Below are 15,334 nucleotides of genomic sequence, written 5' to 3' on the forward strand. Positions count from 1 at the left end.
CTTTGTCGAATTGTGATGCTGTAATTGGACTGTTTTCATGCTTCGCCCTCCTTTCTTCATGTCTCCCAGGTGATGTTCACAGAGGAGGATGTGAAGTTTTATCTGGCTGAGCTGGCGTTAGGTCTGGACCACCTCCACAGTCTGGGCATCATTTACAGGGACCTCAAGCCTGAGAAGTAAGAGCAAGTGGACAATCACAGAAAGAGATGCAAACAAATACATTTATTTGTGCATTTTGTTTCTCCCATCCCCTTGTACATTAAATTTAATCTGGTAGTAAGATTTGTTGTTGTAGCATGTAAGAAAAACCTGTCTCTGCTACACTCCTGAAGCTGAAAAGAAATGCATTTTAATGCATTATCTCCACAATCATTTTTGATTTTGTTGTCCTGCTGTTTAAAAGCACCAAGTGGCATTTTCAAACAATTTAAAATTGAAGAAATAATCTTTCTTAACAAAAAGGTGTTTGTCCTTCAGACCTGCGAATGTGACCTTCTGTTACAAAACAAAAGCAAAGCTTTTCAAAGTTTTGCACCACACATTGTTTGCATCGGTTCGTCCTCTTTTTTTCTCAGTTCCAATGGCATTTCCTCTTTCATGGTGCGTTACTGCCACACAAAGTTGATTTGCATTCATCGACTTGAGTGCTCCCCCCCCCATTTGAGCGTCGAAGCAGAACATGTGAACCTTTAACCGTCTTTAAAACACGGCTATACAGTATTGTATGTCTTTATGAATGAAATGTTCACACCTTCATTATTTAATCGTTTGACAATGTTTTATCAGCATTCTCCTGGATGAGGAGGGACATATCAAACTCACAGGTGAGACACACACACACACACACACACACACATTCCTCTACCTTGTTGACCTTCATTATTCACATCAGTGACTCTGCCTTATCTCCTCGACTCCAGATATCTGCATGCTGCCCTTTATGTTTCCCAAGTTAATGATTACACATCACACTTTCTATTAATCTCTATCATCATCCATAATCAGGGACATTTATTTCCCCCTGGTCCTGTCACTGTTGAACCAAAGAGGACATTAGGCGGTTTCATAAAGTGATGTTCTGTAATCTTAATAAACGGACACAAACTGCTGTGAGCTTTGAGACGTGTGTTTCATTTCTCATTGACGTATTGCTGATTGTGTCGCGGGTTGTGTGTTTCCAGATTTCGGTCTGTGTAAAGAAGCCATTGATCACGAGAAGAAAGCTTATTCCTTCTGTGGTACCGTGGAGTATATGGCACCAGAGGTTGTGAACAGGCAGGGACACATCCACAGCGCTGACTGGTGGTCGTTTGGAGTACTAATGGTGAGCAGGAGGGACTTCAAATTTAGATCGTTTTCATGGCAACCCTTTACCATACAGTAAATATTCTGTTGCATTTGTGTTCGTACACGCTGATGGATTATTGTGTGCTCTGTCGCAGTTTGAGATGCTGACCGGAGCGCTGCCTTTTCAAGGGAAGGACCGCAAAGAAACCATGAACCTGATTCTGAAGTGAGTTCTGAAGAAACACAAAATCTCTGTTTTCACATTCTGCTGCTGGTCAAACTTCTTTTGACCCGTCTCCCTTTCCCTTCAGGGCCCGTCTGGGAATGCCTCAGTTCCTGAGCACAGAGGCCCAGTCTCTGCTCCGGGCTCTATTCAAGAGGAACCCGGTGAACAGATTGGGTCAGCAGCAGCACATTTCTGCATTGGTGTGTCTGATTGTCGAGCTCCTTGCTGCCAACTGTTGTTGTTTTGCAGGATCTGGTCCTGATGGTGCAGAGGAGATCAAGCGGCATGGTTTCTTCTCTACCATTGACTGGAATGTGAGTTTTAACCATTCGAATATATTTCAATAAATGAACAGTAAAAACATGTGAAACAACCACCGAGCCCCGACTGTGTGGCTTTCCCTTCAGAAACTCTTCAGAAGGGAACTGAAGCCCCCGTTCCGACCTGCCGTAGCGCGTCCAGATGACACCTTCTACTTTGATTCTGAGTTCACTTCTCGCACCCCCAAAGGTCAGTTCACCTGGTGCTGTCACAGGGTATTAGAGGACTGCCATTGCCTGGATGTCCGTCCTGAATTCTGTTCAGTGGACATGTGGGTTATGGTCCCCCAAAGTCAGTGCTGGAATGGTTTCCATCTGTTCTTCCCTCTTGTTTTGTTTTCAGAGCATAACTCAAAAATCTGTTCACATTTTTTCATGAAACTCTCCAAACACAACAGAAAAATGCTGACGAGGTGCTTTTTGCTAGTTAAAAATTTTCATCACCGTATATTTTTTCATTGCCTCTGAGATTTTAGCTTCTTTTTCACCTTGTCACTCTGTGTATTCATACATTACTGTGTGAAGTCTGTTGACAATTTCACACAGGCTTTAAAATTGTACATCCTGTCTCATTTTTTACATCAGGATGTCCACATTCGCCTATGATAGGAGGAAGAGTCTGCCCACATCAGCACAAATTCTGTTCCTTCAGTGGTGGGGGACATCTGTGTCTTCATTTTGTCTCTAAAATGACTCAATATCTTCCAGACTCCCCCGGCGTGCCCCCCAGTGCCGGAGCTCACCAGCTCTTTAGAGGTTTCAGCTTCATCGCATCAACTCTGTTGGATGAGGAAGGTTCAGCCGAGCCGGTCAAACCTCAGCCACACCCGGTGGTTCAGGTCAGACTCGTGCCACAGATTTATACCTAGGAGAGGAGAAAAGTTATTTCTCGCCAAGGCGTTTCACCTCACCATCACTCGTCAATCCTCCATTCTTCCTCTGCAGCAGCTGCATGGGAAGAACCTGCTGTTCAGCGATGGCTACATTCTGAAAGAAGACATTGGCATGGGCTCGTTCTCCGTCTGTAAACGATGCATCCACAAATCCACCAACACAGAGTATGCAGTCAAGGTAGAAATACACACAAGTCATAGCACTGGAACACAAAACAGCAATGGTTGTGTTTGTGATACATATTAGCTCAGTTATGATACTAAATTGGTAAATCTTTATTAAATATGAAATTTAAAGGCATGACTGGCACCAAATAACTAGACGTAATAAATTACTGTATTTCCTTTTTTTTTCTGGGATTCATAGATGATTGACAAGACCAGCACAGACCCCTCTGAAGAGATCGAGATTCTACTGCGATACGGACAGCACCCTAACATCATAACGCTGAAGGATGTATGAATCAAGATTTACACTTGTATTACACTTTTTGATGTGTGACAGTTGATATGATAATATGTGTGTGTGTTTTTTGTCACAGGTGTACGATAATGGGAAGCAGGTGTTCCTGGTGACGGAGCTGATGCGTGGAGGAGAGCTGCTGGATCGGATCCTGAAGCAGAAGTTCTTTTCAGAGAGAGAAGCCAGTGCTGTGCTTTACACCATCGCCAAGACTGTAGACTACCTGCACTCACAGGGGGTGAGGACGACGAGAAACACTCACAGGCAGCGCACAGCGTGTCAGGGTGACTTAAGAAGCTGAAAAAGACATTTTGAAACTGAATTCTGCGAATGAAGCTTCCAGTTTGAACTTTGTTTAGATGAAGCTTTAGTGGTGACAGTTGTCATAGAAGTAAAAGCGAGTAAATAATTCATTAATTACTCAATCCATCTGAATCATTGTGGCGCGTCCTCTTTTAAAATTACTTTATTTTAGCATAAACCAGTCTTTCCCTTTTAAATGTCTTCTGTTGCTTTCCCAATTCACTTCAATTAAAAAAATTCAATTCCCAGTTGTGAACTTACCATTTCTTACCTTCCTCCATCCCTCCCTCCAGGTGGTGCATCGGGACCTGAAGCCCAGCAACATCCTCTATGTTGACGACTCAGGAAATCCAGAGTCAATCAGGATTTGTGACTTCGGCTTCGCTAAGCAGTTGCGCGCTAACAACGGACTGCTGATGACGCCGTGCTACACGGCTAACTTCGTAGCTCCTGAGGTGAGCAGTCAGTCATTCAGTCTCACATCGGGATCACATCGCTCATTGTTTCAACTCAGATTAAACCACAAACGTTACAAATGTTGAAAAATAAAATACGTGCTTCTATTTTCTAGGTGCTGAAACGCCAGGGCTATGATGAAGGATGTGACATCTGGAGTTTGGGAGTTTTACTCTACACCATGATGGCTGGGTGAATAGCAGCACTTCTTCAGTACATTTCTCTTCCTCAATGCGAGTTGTACTCATTCTGTCATTTATCTCCTCCAGTTTTACTCCATTCGCCAACGGACCCGAGGACACCCCCAATGAGATCCTAAACAGGATAGGGAATGGCCACTTCAGCCTGAATGGAGGAAACTGGGACACCGTGTCTGATGCTGCCAAGGTAGGGCTACGAATCTGACTCTCAGCTCCTTTGCTCCTGTTCTTCAGAGATAACTCTTCTTATGTCACGGTCTCATTTCTCATGCTCCCTCCAGGACCTGGTATCTAAAATGCTTCATGTGGATCCGCATCAGAGACTGACTGCTAAACAGGTCCTCAAACATCCCTGGATCGTCCAGAGGGACAAACTTCCAACCAATCAGCTCCCACATCACGACCCCAAACTGGTTAAGGTTAGAGACCCGGAAATGTTCTTTATTACTGAAATAATTCAATTTCTGTAAGTCTATCAAAGCAGAAGAGCCATGTTGGTGTTTTTATTTGCCTATTTGACTAATCGTTGCACATAGCTGACAATAGAAGACTTAATTCAAGATGATTTATGGAGTTGTTGGCTGCTCTCACCATGCTGTTATTTATGTCCAGGGTGCAATGGCTGCCACCTACTCTGCCCTGAAGAACTCCCAGCCAACCCCAGAGCTAAAGCCCATTGAGAGCTCCTTCCTCGCCCAGAGGCGCGTCAAGAAGCTTCCCTCCACCTCCCTGTAGAGACTTGAAACAGTCGATCAACTCAATGGAGACTGAACAAAAACTCCAACCACCCAGTTAGCTTGCTCTCGGGGACTTGGCGTCCATCCGCCTCCTACAAGCCAAGAAAACGGTGACTGTGGTCCCGCCCCCTCCCCCCTGCCCCCTAATTTGTGACATCAGTAGTCTCTATCATCCTGCTTGTTTGGGCGTGTCAGCTACCGCCCAGTTGCCTTCGGGCTGGCAAAAAATCTTAAAGATTGATGGGGGGGAGGGGGCGATGAGGGGCAAAAAAAAAACAAAAAAAAAAGATGTCGAATTTTGGCAGATGTGTTAGTGCTGTTTGTGTGTTTTGTGTGTATGTTTGTGAGAGAGTGCGAGTGCATTGGCGCATGACCGGCCAAGAGAGTCGATGCGGCCGTTGTTTTTTTTTTTTGATTGTGAAAACGACATTTTTCTCTTCTTACCGTTGCTGTAATCGGTTTGTCAGCTTGCTGCGCGCCTGTCTGCCCGTTTTTGTCGTCGGTCGTGTTCTTTTGTAACGTTGATGAGCTTTATACCGGGTGTGCCACCAAATCAACCTGTGCTGATGGCACAAAAAAAACACATGTATGTCCGACTGCTGTTAAATGTTTTTGAAAAAAGCATTATTAATATGAATATTAAACATTTCTGCCGTAAATGCCTCTTTGGCTTTGGTACAGCCAGAAAAGACGGAGTGTAATGTTAATCTATGCTTGCATTTCATTTTACAGAGCGTGTGTCTCTGTGTGTGTGTGTGAGTATGTGTGTGTGCGTGCGTGCATGCGTGGGCGTCATCTGCATGACGTGTGTGTGTGTGTGTATGTAAACTGTCTTGCAGGATGCGGCAGGGTCACGTGCATGTCCGGTGATGTGATGATGTCATGTGGCTATCCCACTTCTCTCTTTTCCTCTGCTTTGGTCAACCTGCTGGCAACCCTTTGAGATGTCTGTTATTTTTATTACTACAAAAACGAATAAAATATGTGGCTTTCTGTGAAAGAAAACCTGCCAAGGAACAATGTGGCATGTTGAAAATTCTGTATTAGCTTTGTTTTCTTGTTATTCCAGGGGGGGGGGGGTTTCCACCGTGTTTCTTAGGTAATATGTATTGAATGCTGTTTCCTGTGTTGGCTGCTTTTGTTGTTGTTTGCATTTCTTTCGTTTCGCTTAAAGGAAGTGGTGATTAAAAATCTGATACGCTGAGCACATAGCTGTCTGTGGAGTTGCTGTACAGGCCTCACCTTCTGTTTAGGAACATAAAAAAGAAAGCCTGATTCTATTATTGCTTCAACAGAGCCTCCCGCCCTCTAAAAACTATCCAATCACAGGTTGTTAATATCACAGAAATGCCAGCAGCCTTGTGTTTAACTCGTTCCTTTGTAATGTTTGGATTTCCATTTCCACTCCTGATGATTTTCCCAATTTTTCGTTTGAGCGACTTTCAATTTGAGACCCTTAAAAAAAGAGTTGAGTGTCGTGAGTAGCTTTGGAGGGTAGGCCCCACTTTCATCTTTGGTGCCTACAGGTGAGTCTTGGATACCACATAAAAATAAAAGAACAGCATAGTTTGTGGAAGGAAAGACCTGAATGGCTAACGAATCAATGAACCAGCTGTCATACCTCAAAAGGGATCAAAGTTATATTGTAATTCTTGTTTGGTGGCAGAAACTCTCCGTACTTTGACTAAATTTATGGTAAAATGTTATTGATAAAGATGAAGATTTTTATATCTTACAAATAATAAAAATTCAGTTGCTATGACAAACTGTCTCTTGTTCTAGTTTTGTCCTGTCTTCAAAAGGCATTTCTCTGTCTGAATAACTGCACCTCTGTTTGGGAACAAGTTTTGCCCCAGGGGCAATTATACCTGGAGGAAATCTACCATCAAGATATGGGAACCTGAGTGCAGAAACTGTGATTTCATAGTTGGTCACTGGAGGGAGTTTAAGTACAGACGTGTTATGTAAAAGTCAAACACTATTCAACAACCATGAAGATAGTTGTAACCCACTTACTGAGTTTATTAATCTCCCATTAATTGTCATCTTTGTAGTTTGTGGTGCACTAAAGGCCATATTTATATTTATTTCATGCACAATTGACACAGCTTGCATTATCGTCTTCAGAGCCCTTCCATCTGTTTCTCCTTGCCTGCAGTATTTTAACTTTCATCACATTCCAGCTCATCGTCCGTCGGTTTCCTGCTTCATTTGACACTGACACCATGAACCAGTTCTCCTCTGCAGTATTAAACACTGCAAAACAGCACTCGTTTGCATATTCACATGGTAGCAGCTGGTTTTTCTCACTCATCTTCCTCCTATTGACATGATGATTCATGCTGGAAACTACTGCACATGAGCATGTCCAAGAGAAATGCAGTAAATTTAATTATTTATACGCTGATACCATTTATGTCCAGATACAGTCCCACTGGGATCTGCTCTTTGTGCTTTGACGCCACCTTACCAGTAATTTATACTGCAGTGAATGACTTCCTGTTCTTTTTTTACACACACACGCACACACACTAACATGTCTTGCCGCGGAATGAGGGATATTGATTACAGAATGGAAATAAGCCAGCATCATCTGTCTCCTGTGAAGGGGAGAAAAGAGCTTTAAGTGAAAACTCACTTTTTGTCTTTTTTCTTCTAAAGATGTGAGTGAATTGTTTATATGAAGGTGGAAGTCATGTCTGATCTTACCCTGAAAACTTGATTTTCTAAACCAGTTTGTTGTTTATTCCTATGCTCTCTCTTCAAGAGGTCATTGAAAGTCTTAGCTGTGTTGTGCATCACGGCGAATCTCCTGTGGTTCAGTTAAATTGCATAGGCAAGCACAAAAACCACAAACTGCATGTTGTTCTGTCAACAACACATAGCTGTAAGGTCAAGGTGTCATTTCTATAGCAACAAAACAGACTGGACACATGCAAAAAAAACAGTACTCGCTATTATAAGAATACACCTTGAATACATAAAGTACAGTATACTCATGTGAGAAATTACACCTCATCTGCTAAAGGCATGTGATTCATGGCTGGTGTAAGCAACGTATAACAGATGCATCATATATGGGAGGTTAGCCAACGATGACTGACACCATCACTACTCCACCCGGAGAACACATAAAGAAATAGTATAAGATATAGTATAAGATATAGTATAAGATATTGACCCCCATAATGATGGAAAATTAGTTCACAAAACATTTGTGGAATTTGACAGCAAAACATTTTAGCATTCTTTCAGACAATAATGGGTACTCGTATCGTGGACACAAAATGACTAATGACTAAAATTATATAAACATTACGGCAGAACCCAAGTCTCCAGAAAAGGCCTGAGACCACGTGCTTGCTGACTCCCCAGGTAGATCCATACTTTTCACTTTTCTCATACACCTCATTTTTTCCCTCCTTCCTTTTGCCGTTTCTTTTTAACTTGCACAAATTACACATTCAAAACAGACGGAGAAAAATATTTGTCACTAAAACAAACACTGATAAACACACACATTTTTATACACTTGTCAACATCACATTTACGGTTTTATTTTCAAACGTCAGCATCTATTTACCCCAGCCTGACTCTGCCGCACAGTTTTATACATTTAACTCAAATCTGATGATGTAATCATTTCTGTATATTATGTCATGTTGTAACCTACTACTTGGCATTAGCAGTATAATGCAACATAATATGCAGCTCGCACACACACACACACACACACACACACACACACACACACACACACACACACACACACACACACACAACTCTGATGCTAACCTTTTGGAGGAAAATGAAATTACACTTACTGCATAACCAAGCACAGACAGGACGAAGTGAAGATTCACAGATGGTCACACTTCACGTTGTGCATACACACACACACACACACACACACACACACACCAAATACACACTTGTACTGCACAGATTAAAGTAATCTGGAACGTGGCTGGTTTATGAGAGATTGAGAACAGGATTCCACCAAATTTAGCTACAAAAAGAGAGATGAGAAATAAATGGAAATGGACAATGGGATAGTTAAAAATGTATTTTTGAGGAACTGTTGAAGGCATTTAGAGCCTACATAGTACGTAAGTATAAATGTACAGTAATGTGTTTAAGTACAATGTTTGACTTTGTCTCAATAATGTAGTTAGCTTCCCTCTGTTTGCCTGCAGGCCAAGCCCTGCTGCTCAAGACGTTTGTCATGATGATAGCAATCTGTTCCTGCAAAACTGAGGACACCATGTGGGATCAGCATAGAGTGAATGGCTTCAAACTGAGGGATCTTGCACAACCACTTGAACTTTCCAAAAATAGGTTTCATGTTCCTTAAAATCTTTTGCACAAGTATGTCATGTTTTGTTGCATAACTGGATCAGGAGGGGGAAAATTGTGCAACACAAGTAAAGGTCATAAAGCAACAGCAGGTATCCCACAATCACATCAGAGTGTATATTTTAAATGATTGTCTCTTTAAATAGTACACGACACAGTGAATCACATTCAGTGTAAAACTATGCAAACTCAAAGCCTCATGATGGATTTGTTTTATTTCAGTATAGCGTTAAGTCCAGATATGTGCTGTATTGTGATTTAACATAACAATGAACACTGAATTTGGAATGTCATTCAGCTCCACAGCAGCAAAATTCACAGAAGTCTCCCCAGCTTATTGAACATCAGGACAAAGAGCTGAACACCATCTTCAGAGCTTCCTGTTATTCTTTCCTTCAATAAGCACCTAAAGTACAACCTGTTCTGTCTGTCTGCTATCATATCTCTGGAGACCGGTCCTTCAGTAAAGCTAAAAACAGGGCGAAAGTGTGTGTGTGTGCGTGCGTGCGTGTGTGTGTCTGTGTGTGTGTGTGTGTGTGTGTGTGTGTGTGTGTGTGTGTGTGTGTGTGTGTGTGTGTTGTGCTGTTAATGTACTGCCAATCCTGAGATAAAAGCAAAGAACTAAGTGAATACTCAAATATGCAAGAGCAGGGCTCTCACAGATGCATGCATAAACTCTGACCGGCTAAAAGCCTCGTTGTTTTTGAAGGCAGTTATTTAAATCACTTAGTGCTCCAAATGCATCAGTGTTACCTGTGTGTGTGTGTGTGTGTGTTTTATTTGAGTGAATATGTCTCATCATCACTTCATGCCATCATATCGTATGTCCCCTGCAATGCTGCAGCAGAACCAGTCGATATTTGTCTAGACAGGTTGGGTCAGCTTAAGCGTCTCGGTGGAACGGAGGTTGTAGAGAGTGGAAAAACGGCAAAAGGGATCATAGCTATTCACTATCACGTCAGTCAAATCAATAATCATGAGGTAGAAACTGGTCAGTAGTAAAACTGATTGTAAAAAAGTCGTTTATGTGCAGCAGTGATATAAAAGGGGACTGAAATGGCTGAAAGTTTACATTCGTCAGTAGGCTAGTGCCTTGACAACATATTAGATTTAAACATATTTAAATTTAGAGTTATACTCATGAAAATGGTTTGAATTTTGTTTGATGCACATTTAAATCCTGCAAATGCCATTTGTTAAGTCAGACTGAGTCATCAGTGCTCGCCATGTGTGTGGTATCTAAAATAAATTCAGAAATGTTACCAGTAACTAAAAGTGCCATTCATGCTGGTCATGTTTTCTGAGCATTTTGCAGTGTTTCTATGTGACCTAAAGAGGAGGTTATGGTTTCTGGGACAGCTGCAGGCTGTAAAATGGGTCAAAAAAATAAAGAGAGTGTGGAAGAAAATGAGTTCTGGGAAAGGGTGACAACCATGAGAAAGCTAGGTGATAAAGTGGAGAGAGAAAGTAGAGCATCACCCCTCCCCTCCTGCGTTTGCCATCTGATGTGGAGACTGTGTTGCTAGGGGCAACCAGCCGAGCAAGAGGAATGGAGAAAGAGGTGAATTTCAAGAGCAAGGGAGCCCATACAGTGTGCTAAAAAGGACAGAGAGAGAGAAAGATGATACTTCTGCTTGTCTTGCCTCCAGCTTTGTCTTACTCGACCGAGCAGAGCTGATGGAAGCAAAACTCCAGTAGAGGAAGACGAGGCAAAAAAAACCACAAAAAAAAAAACCAGTCAGGCTGCCAGCATCAGAAGCAAAGAGGCAAGCTGCCCAATCATCAGCTGACATGCGTGTGAGCTCAGCAGCCAATGAGCTGCCGGGAGGCTCCTACCAAGCATAACCACTCAGATGTAGAAAAAGCGTTCGCCCAGCTCAGATCTCTTATTAATGAATGGAGCCGTTCCCAGCTGGATCACTGCACATCGCCGCACTCTCCGCTCGGTTGCTCTCCGCTCTCACACCGGAAGACTGGAGAGAAGACATCAGCATCCACGACCAAGACGGCAGCAGAACAGTAAGACATAAATAGTAGCCATGAAGGGACGACAAAGAAAATCGCATGCCCAGGATGAGGACACAGCAGAGGACGCGGCAGCAGCGGTGGAGAATAAGGACCCACATCCTGATCTCCTCCCACCGGATTCACCTTCTCCATCATCATCTTCTCCCTCTCTCCCTCCATTAGCCATGCCATCCTCTACATCTGCTTCTGCCCTCCTGGCTCTGGCTTCTCCGGCCACCAGGCGGTCCATATCTATGGGAGACTTCCGGAGGGTCACGGGGGCTCTGTTGTCCCGCTCGGACCCACCGTCCACCTCTGCCACTGCCCCGTCCTCCAAGCTGGTCACCCCCAGCTCCAGCATGGAGTTCGAGGCGGCTCGGCGCCGCCTCCTGGAGGTAGAGGAGCGTCAGCGGGTCATCAGAGAGATGGAGCGACGGCTGGAGGAGCTCAGGGAGGTGTTTGTGCGCTCAGAGCAGGAGGTGGTGGTTCATGGGGAACTGGTGTCACGGATGTCTGGTGGTGTGCAGCAGGGGGAGATTTACGTGGCTGAGAACAGCCAGCGACTGAAGAAAGGCCTGAGGTTCAAGAAACATCGACCGACAATCGTCTTCTCCTCCATGCTGGGTCTCCGCACGTGCCTCCCCTGGCCTGTGAAGCTCAAATAGGACAATAGAAGCTTGACTTTCCGCCATTAAAATGTGCTTTACATTAAATGGAGGATAGACATAGATTATTTATCACTCATCGACATGGCTGCTTTCCAGTTTCCACTTTTTTGCTCTTGTCTTCTGAGGCTGGTCCTCCAGGTCTTTAGAGTGCCTACAATTATCACAAATGAAAGTAAGAAACTTCCTGTTCAGCGTCCTGCGGAAAGTCTCGTCCTAGTAAACCAATCATATCATTTCCGATGCAACGCGTGCAGGATGTGTTATTATGTCTCCATCCTTGTCAGAAATCCCTCACTGCTTGTGAGAGCGGCGTTGGATTTGTGTAGGAGAGATTCTTCATTGATGGAGAATTCTTGTTGTGTGGATGAGTCATTTTTCAGGTGATGTGGGAGGAGAGGTAGGAACTGTTAGGGCTGTTAGACAGCAAGAGGTGGGTGCACATCGCTTAATGTTTCATTTTTGTTTGTCAAAAAGCCAGTAAAGGTGATTTAAAATGTAACAGGAGAGGAGAATGTGTGAAAAAATAAAAAAGTCAACAAAAAGAAGTGAGGTAAAGAAAGGTGACAGCACTGCACAATCTGTCTCTTCGGGGTGTGAAGTGAAGGACGGTGAGATAGAATCACAGGTGAGGCTCTGATGCTGAATGTCACACGGTTACACAAAACCAAGAATGCAGTAAACAGGAAGGAAATGGAGAGTCTGAAAAAGACAAAATATGCAATGTGTGCATTTACATGGCTCGGACAAAAGATGGAAAATGTGCCTTGGCTTCTCTGTGACATTCAATCCAATGTTCACAATCTCTGTTTTAGAGAGAGAGCATTATTACGTTATCATGCCGAACGTAAATCAGATTTCTGCATTTACTTACATTAAGGAATTCATTTTCAGGATTTATCAGATTCTCCATGCTGACTTTTCTCCCTGACTTTTCTTCCTTTTTATAATCTTGAAGTTTATGAAGTTGTTTTGTGAGGCTGTCCATAAACAACTAAAGTAAACTCTGCGTCAACCTTCTGACCTCCAGATGTGCATTGTCCCGAAATTTTTTATTGCTGATGAAAATCCACTTTACATTCGGTGTGAACACATCACTGGATGAGCTGAAACTGGGACCATCCCACATGTGGTTCCTTTTTAATCCAGTCGCCTAGCAACCATGCATTGATTGTAAATCCTTTCCCGCAAACCTTTAGAATGTGTCCAGCAGAGCATGAGACAGAGGCCCCCCTGAAGGGTTAGGGTTATTATAATGTATCTGCTGCTTTTATGTAATATTACTTACAACTGACAAGATTTTCAAAATGTTTTCATACTTGATAATTCGATGGTTGGACTTAAATTCAATAATAAGTTTAGACTTTCATAGTTGTTGATTGCATCTTGGCGTTTTATGCGACAATGACAAGCTTTTAGAAGCCATATGAGTGCACAGTAAGTGCCTCACTGGTATTGTAATTATTTTTGTGGCATTTTGAAAACATGGCTTCATGCAGGGTTTGCATGTCAAAGCCAAAAGAGTTTCATTCATTTGAAAAATTGGTCAATAATTTAGTTCAATTGCACAGGTGTACCCTTATCCCATAAGCAGTAGGTGACCTGATTTCTACTTATAGATCATATTCATTTTTTGGCTTAATTCTTCCTTCTCTTCCTCCCTTTTCTGTTGTGTTTGTGTTAGCAAGAAGTACGTATCTCTTGTTTTCATCTATGACACTAAATCCTAGCTTCAGCACTGCATGTGTGTGAAACGCACAACCAATGCACCAGAGGTAGCTATTTTAGGCATTTGAAGGTTATAGAAAAGAGGCAGGTGTTAAATCTCACTGCAGCATTTGGAGGAAAAAAAAAAAAGCATGTACAGAGTGGGATCCGTATCTAAGCATCCGTCTATCTATGTGCTACTACTGAAGAATAACAAGCAGTTTCTGTGGCAGCAGATTCCCTGATGGTGCTAGGTTTGCTATCATATTATAAACAACCTCAGCAGAGAACAAAGCAAGGCTGTTTCCAACAGAACCATGTGATTTGATTGTATAATATCCCAGGTTTCTATAATAATCATCACATGCCCTGAGATATTTTAATATGGATTTCTTCCTAGTTGCAGTGATGGAGACAAAAGATGTCTTGATGCAAGCAGGTTGACCTCATCGATCTGCATGCACCAGAGACCCTGCAGACCCAGTATTCTTATTTGTGATCCTTATAAATGGACAGGTTCAATAATGTAAAGTATTTTTTCAGATAGAACCATGGCACATGGTAGCCTTGGTTAATGTTTTAAATTTAAAAGTAAGGGCTTAATTGATCCATTTGTCCATGATGGCACTCCTCTGATTTTACACATGAAGGGCAGAGATCCTGTGGCATTATTGGAAATATAGGATTTGACCCATATAGAATTGCGATCCACTTTTGACCAACCAGTCCCATGTAATTCCCCTAGTTTAATAGATGCCCCTTAAATCAGTAGAGCATCCCTTCAAGCAAAGAAATGACCGACTTGATGTCACTTTTGACCTTCTCAGCGTTCACATTTCACGTAACTTGAATGTCAATTATCTCTATACTGTATAAACATTCCACATGTCCAAGGATATTACTGCTTGCCATCTTCATCTGCATTCATACCAAAAAATTTATATGACTACGCTAGCTGCAGGTAGAAGGTTTGTGCAAAAAAAAAAAGGTCTAGTGGGCCTTAAACATGTATCCATGGTCCTATGTAAATAGCTAGATTCATTACAGAAAATACAGCTGGCCTATTTATTGCTTTTCATATGCCTTATACAGTGTTTGTGCATTGGTAGTGATGGTAACAGCGATGATATTTCTGACATTGATTAAATAGGTGGATTCACGACCATCAAGCACCAGAGGAAGTTGAAATTGTCTTGTCACACCTTGTCTTGGAACTGCACCTTTTTTGTGTTTTTCTGTCAGTGACAAATATCTCCCAAAGATCTCTGGGCCCACTTGCAAATTGAATGTAATATTAATTTTAAAGTAAAGGATCTTTTTTCCTCAACACGACTACACAGTATATTATAATCATATCTATTTTGTTTGAGCCCGTGGTTGGCAATAAATCATGTGGTATTCATTGGTTTACATTTAAAGTCACATGACTTTTGATAGAAGAGATTAGAACCCAAACACAGCAGCAGTAGAATCTCACGGCCCTTTATTTACAACCACAGGTCCGAAAATAACTCTGTTTGTATCTTTTCAATAATTTTTTGTGTGTTTATTTGTATGACGTGCAGTAATGTATGTAGATATGTTCAAGTTCAATGAACCTTAATCAGGTGTTTATAACTTTTTATTCATAGTACAATATTTTTGATTGAACGCTGTATATTCTACGAGTATGAATGTTCATTTTAACTGTCGTTAATGAGTTTTAAATGTTCAA

General features: G+C 42.2%; 2 protein-coding genes across 5 annotated transcripts in view; both read left to right on the plus strand.

The window, feature by feature from the left end:
• Positions 1-6,643, plus strand: part of rps6ka1 (ribosomal protein S6 kinase a, polypeptide 1) — a 37,950-nt gene extending 31,307 nt beyond the window's left edge. For all 4 annotated transcript variants that reach the window (XM_068338099.1, XM_068338101.1, XM_068338100.1 and 1 more), the window contains 16 exons: positions 70-176; positions 787-824; positions 1,182-1,324; positions 1,443-1,513; positions 1,599-1,687; positions 1,763-1,827; positions 1,921-2,023; positions 2,542-2,672; positions 2,779-2,904; positions 3,094-3,183; positions 3,269-3,427; positions 3,786-3,947; positions 4,064-4,140; positions 4,218-4,335; positions 4,430-4,567; positions 4,761-6,643. In XM_068338099.1, coding sequence (XP_068194200.1) covers positions 70-176; positions 787-824; positions 1,182-1,324; positions 1,443-1,513; positions 1,599-1,687; positions 1,763-1,827; positions 1,921-2,023; positions 2,542-2,672; positions 2,779-2,904; positions 3,094-3,183; positions 3,269-3,427; positions 3,786-3,947; positions 4,064-4,140; positions 4,218-4,335; positions 4,430-4,567; positions 4,761-4,883 — 1,740 coding nt within the window. In that variant the 3' untranslated portion in view covers positions 4,884-6,643. The remainder of the gene's footprint in view (positions 1-69; positions 177-786; positions 825-1,181; positions 1,325-1,442; positions 1,514-1,598; positions 1,688-1,762; positions 1,828-1,920; positions 2,024-2,541; positions 2,673-2,778; positions 2,905-3,093; positions 3,184-3,268; positions 3,428-3,785; positions 3,948-4,063; positions 4,141-4,217; positions 4,336-4,429; positions 4,568-4,760) is intronic.
• A 4,600-nt stretch (positions 6,644-11,243) lies between these two features.
• On the plus strand, positions 11,244-11,913 carry LOC137610493 (TMF-regulated nuclear protein 1-like). Its single transcript, XM_068338062.1, has one exon. It carries the CDS (start codon positions 11,281-11,283, stop codon positions 11,911-11,913), a length of 633 nt encoding a protein of 210 aa, XP_068194163.1. The 5' UTR covers positions 11,244-11,280.
• The last annotated feature ends 3,421 nt before the right edge of the window (positions 11,914-15,334 follow it).

Source organism: Antennarius striatus, chromosome 17 (genome assembly GCF_040054535.1).
Source record: "Antennarius striatus isolate MH-2024 chromosome 17, ASM4005453v1, whole genome shotgun sequence".
Classification (NCBI taxonomy): Eukaryota; Metazoa; Chordata; class Actinopteri; order Lophiiformes; family Antennariidae; genus Antennarius; species Antennarius striatus.

What these genes read in the sequence shown, in the direction of transcription:
- LOC137610493 (XM_068338062.1), top strand. Translation starts at nt 11,281, where the DNA reads ATGAAGGGACGACAAAGAAAATCGCATGCCCAGGATGAGGACACAGCA.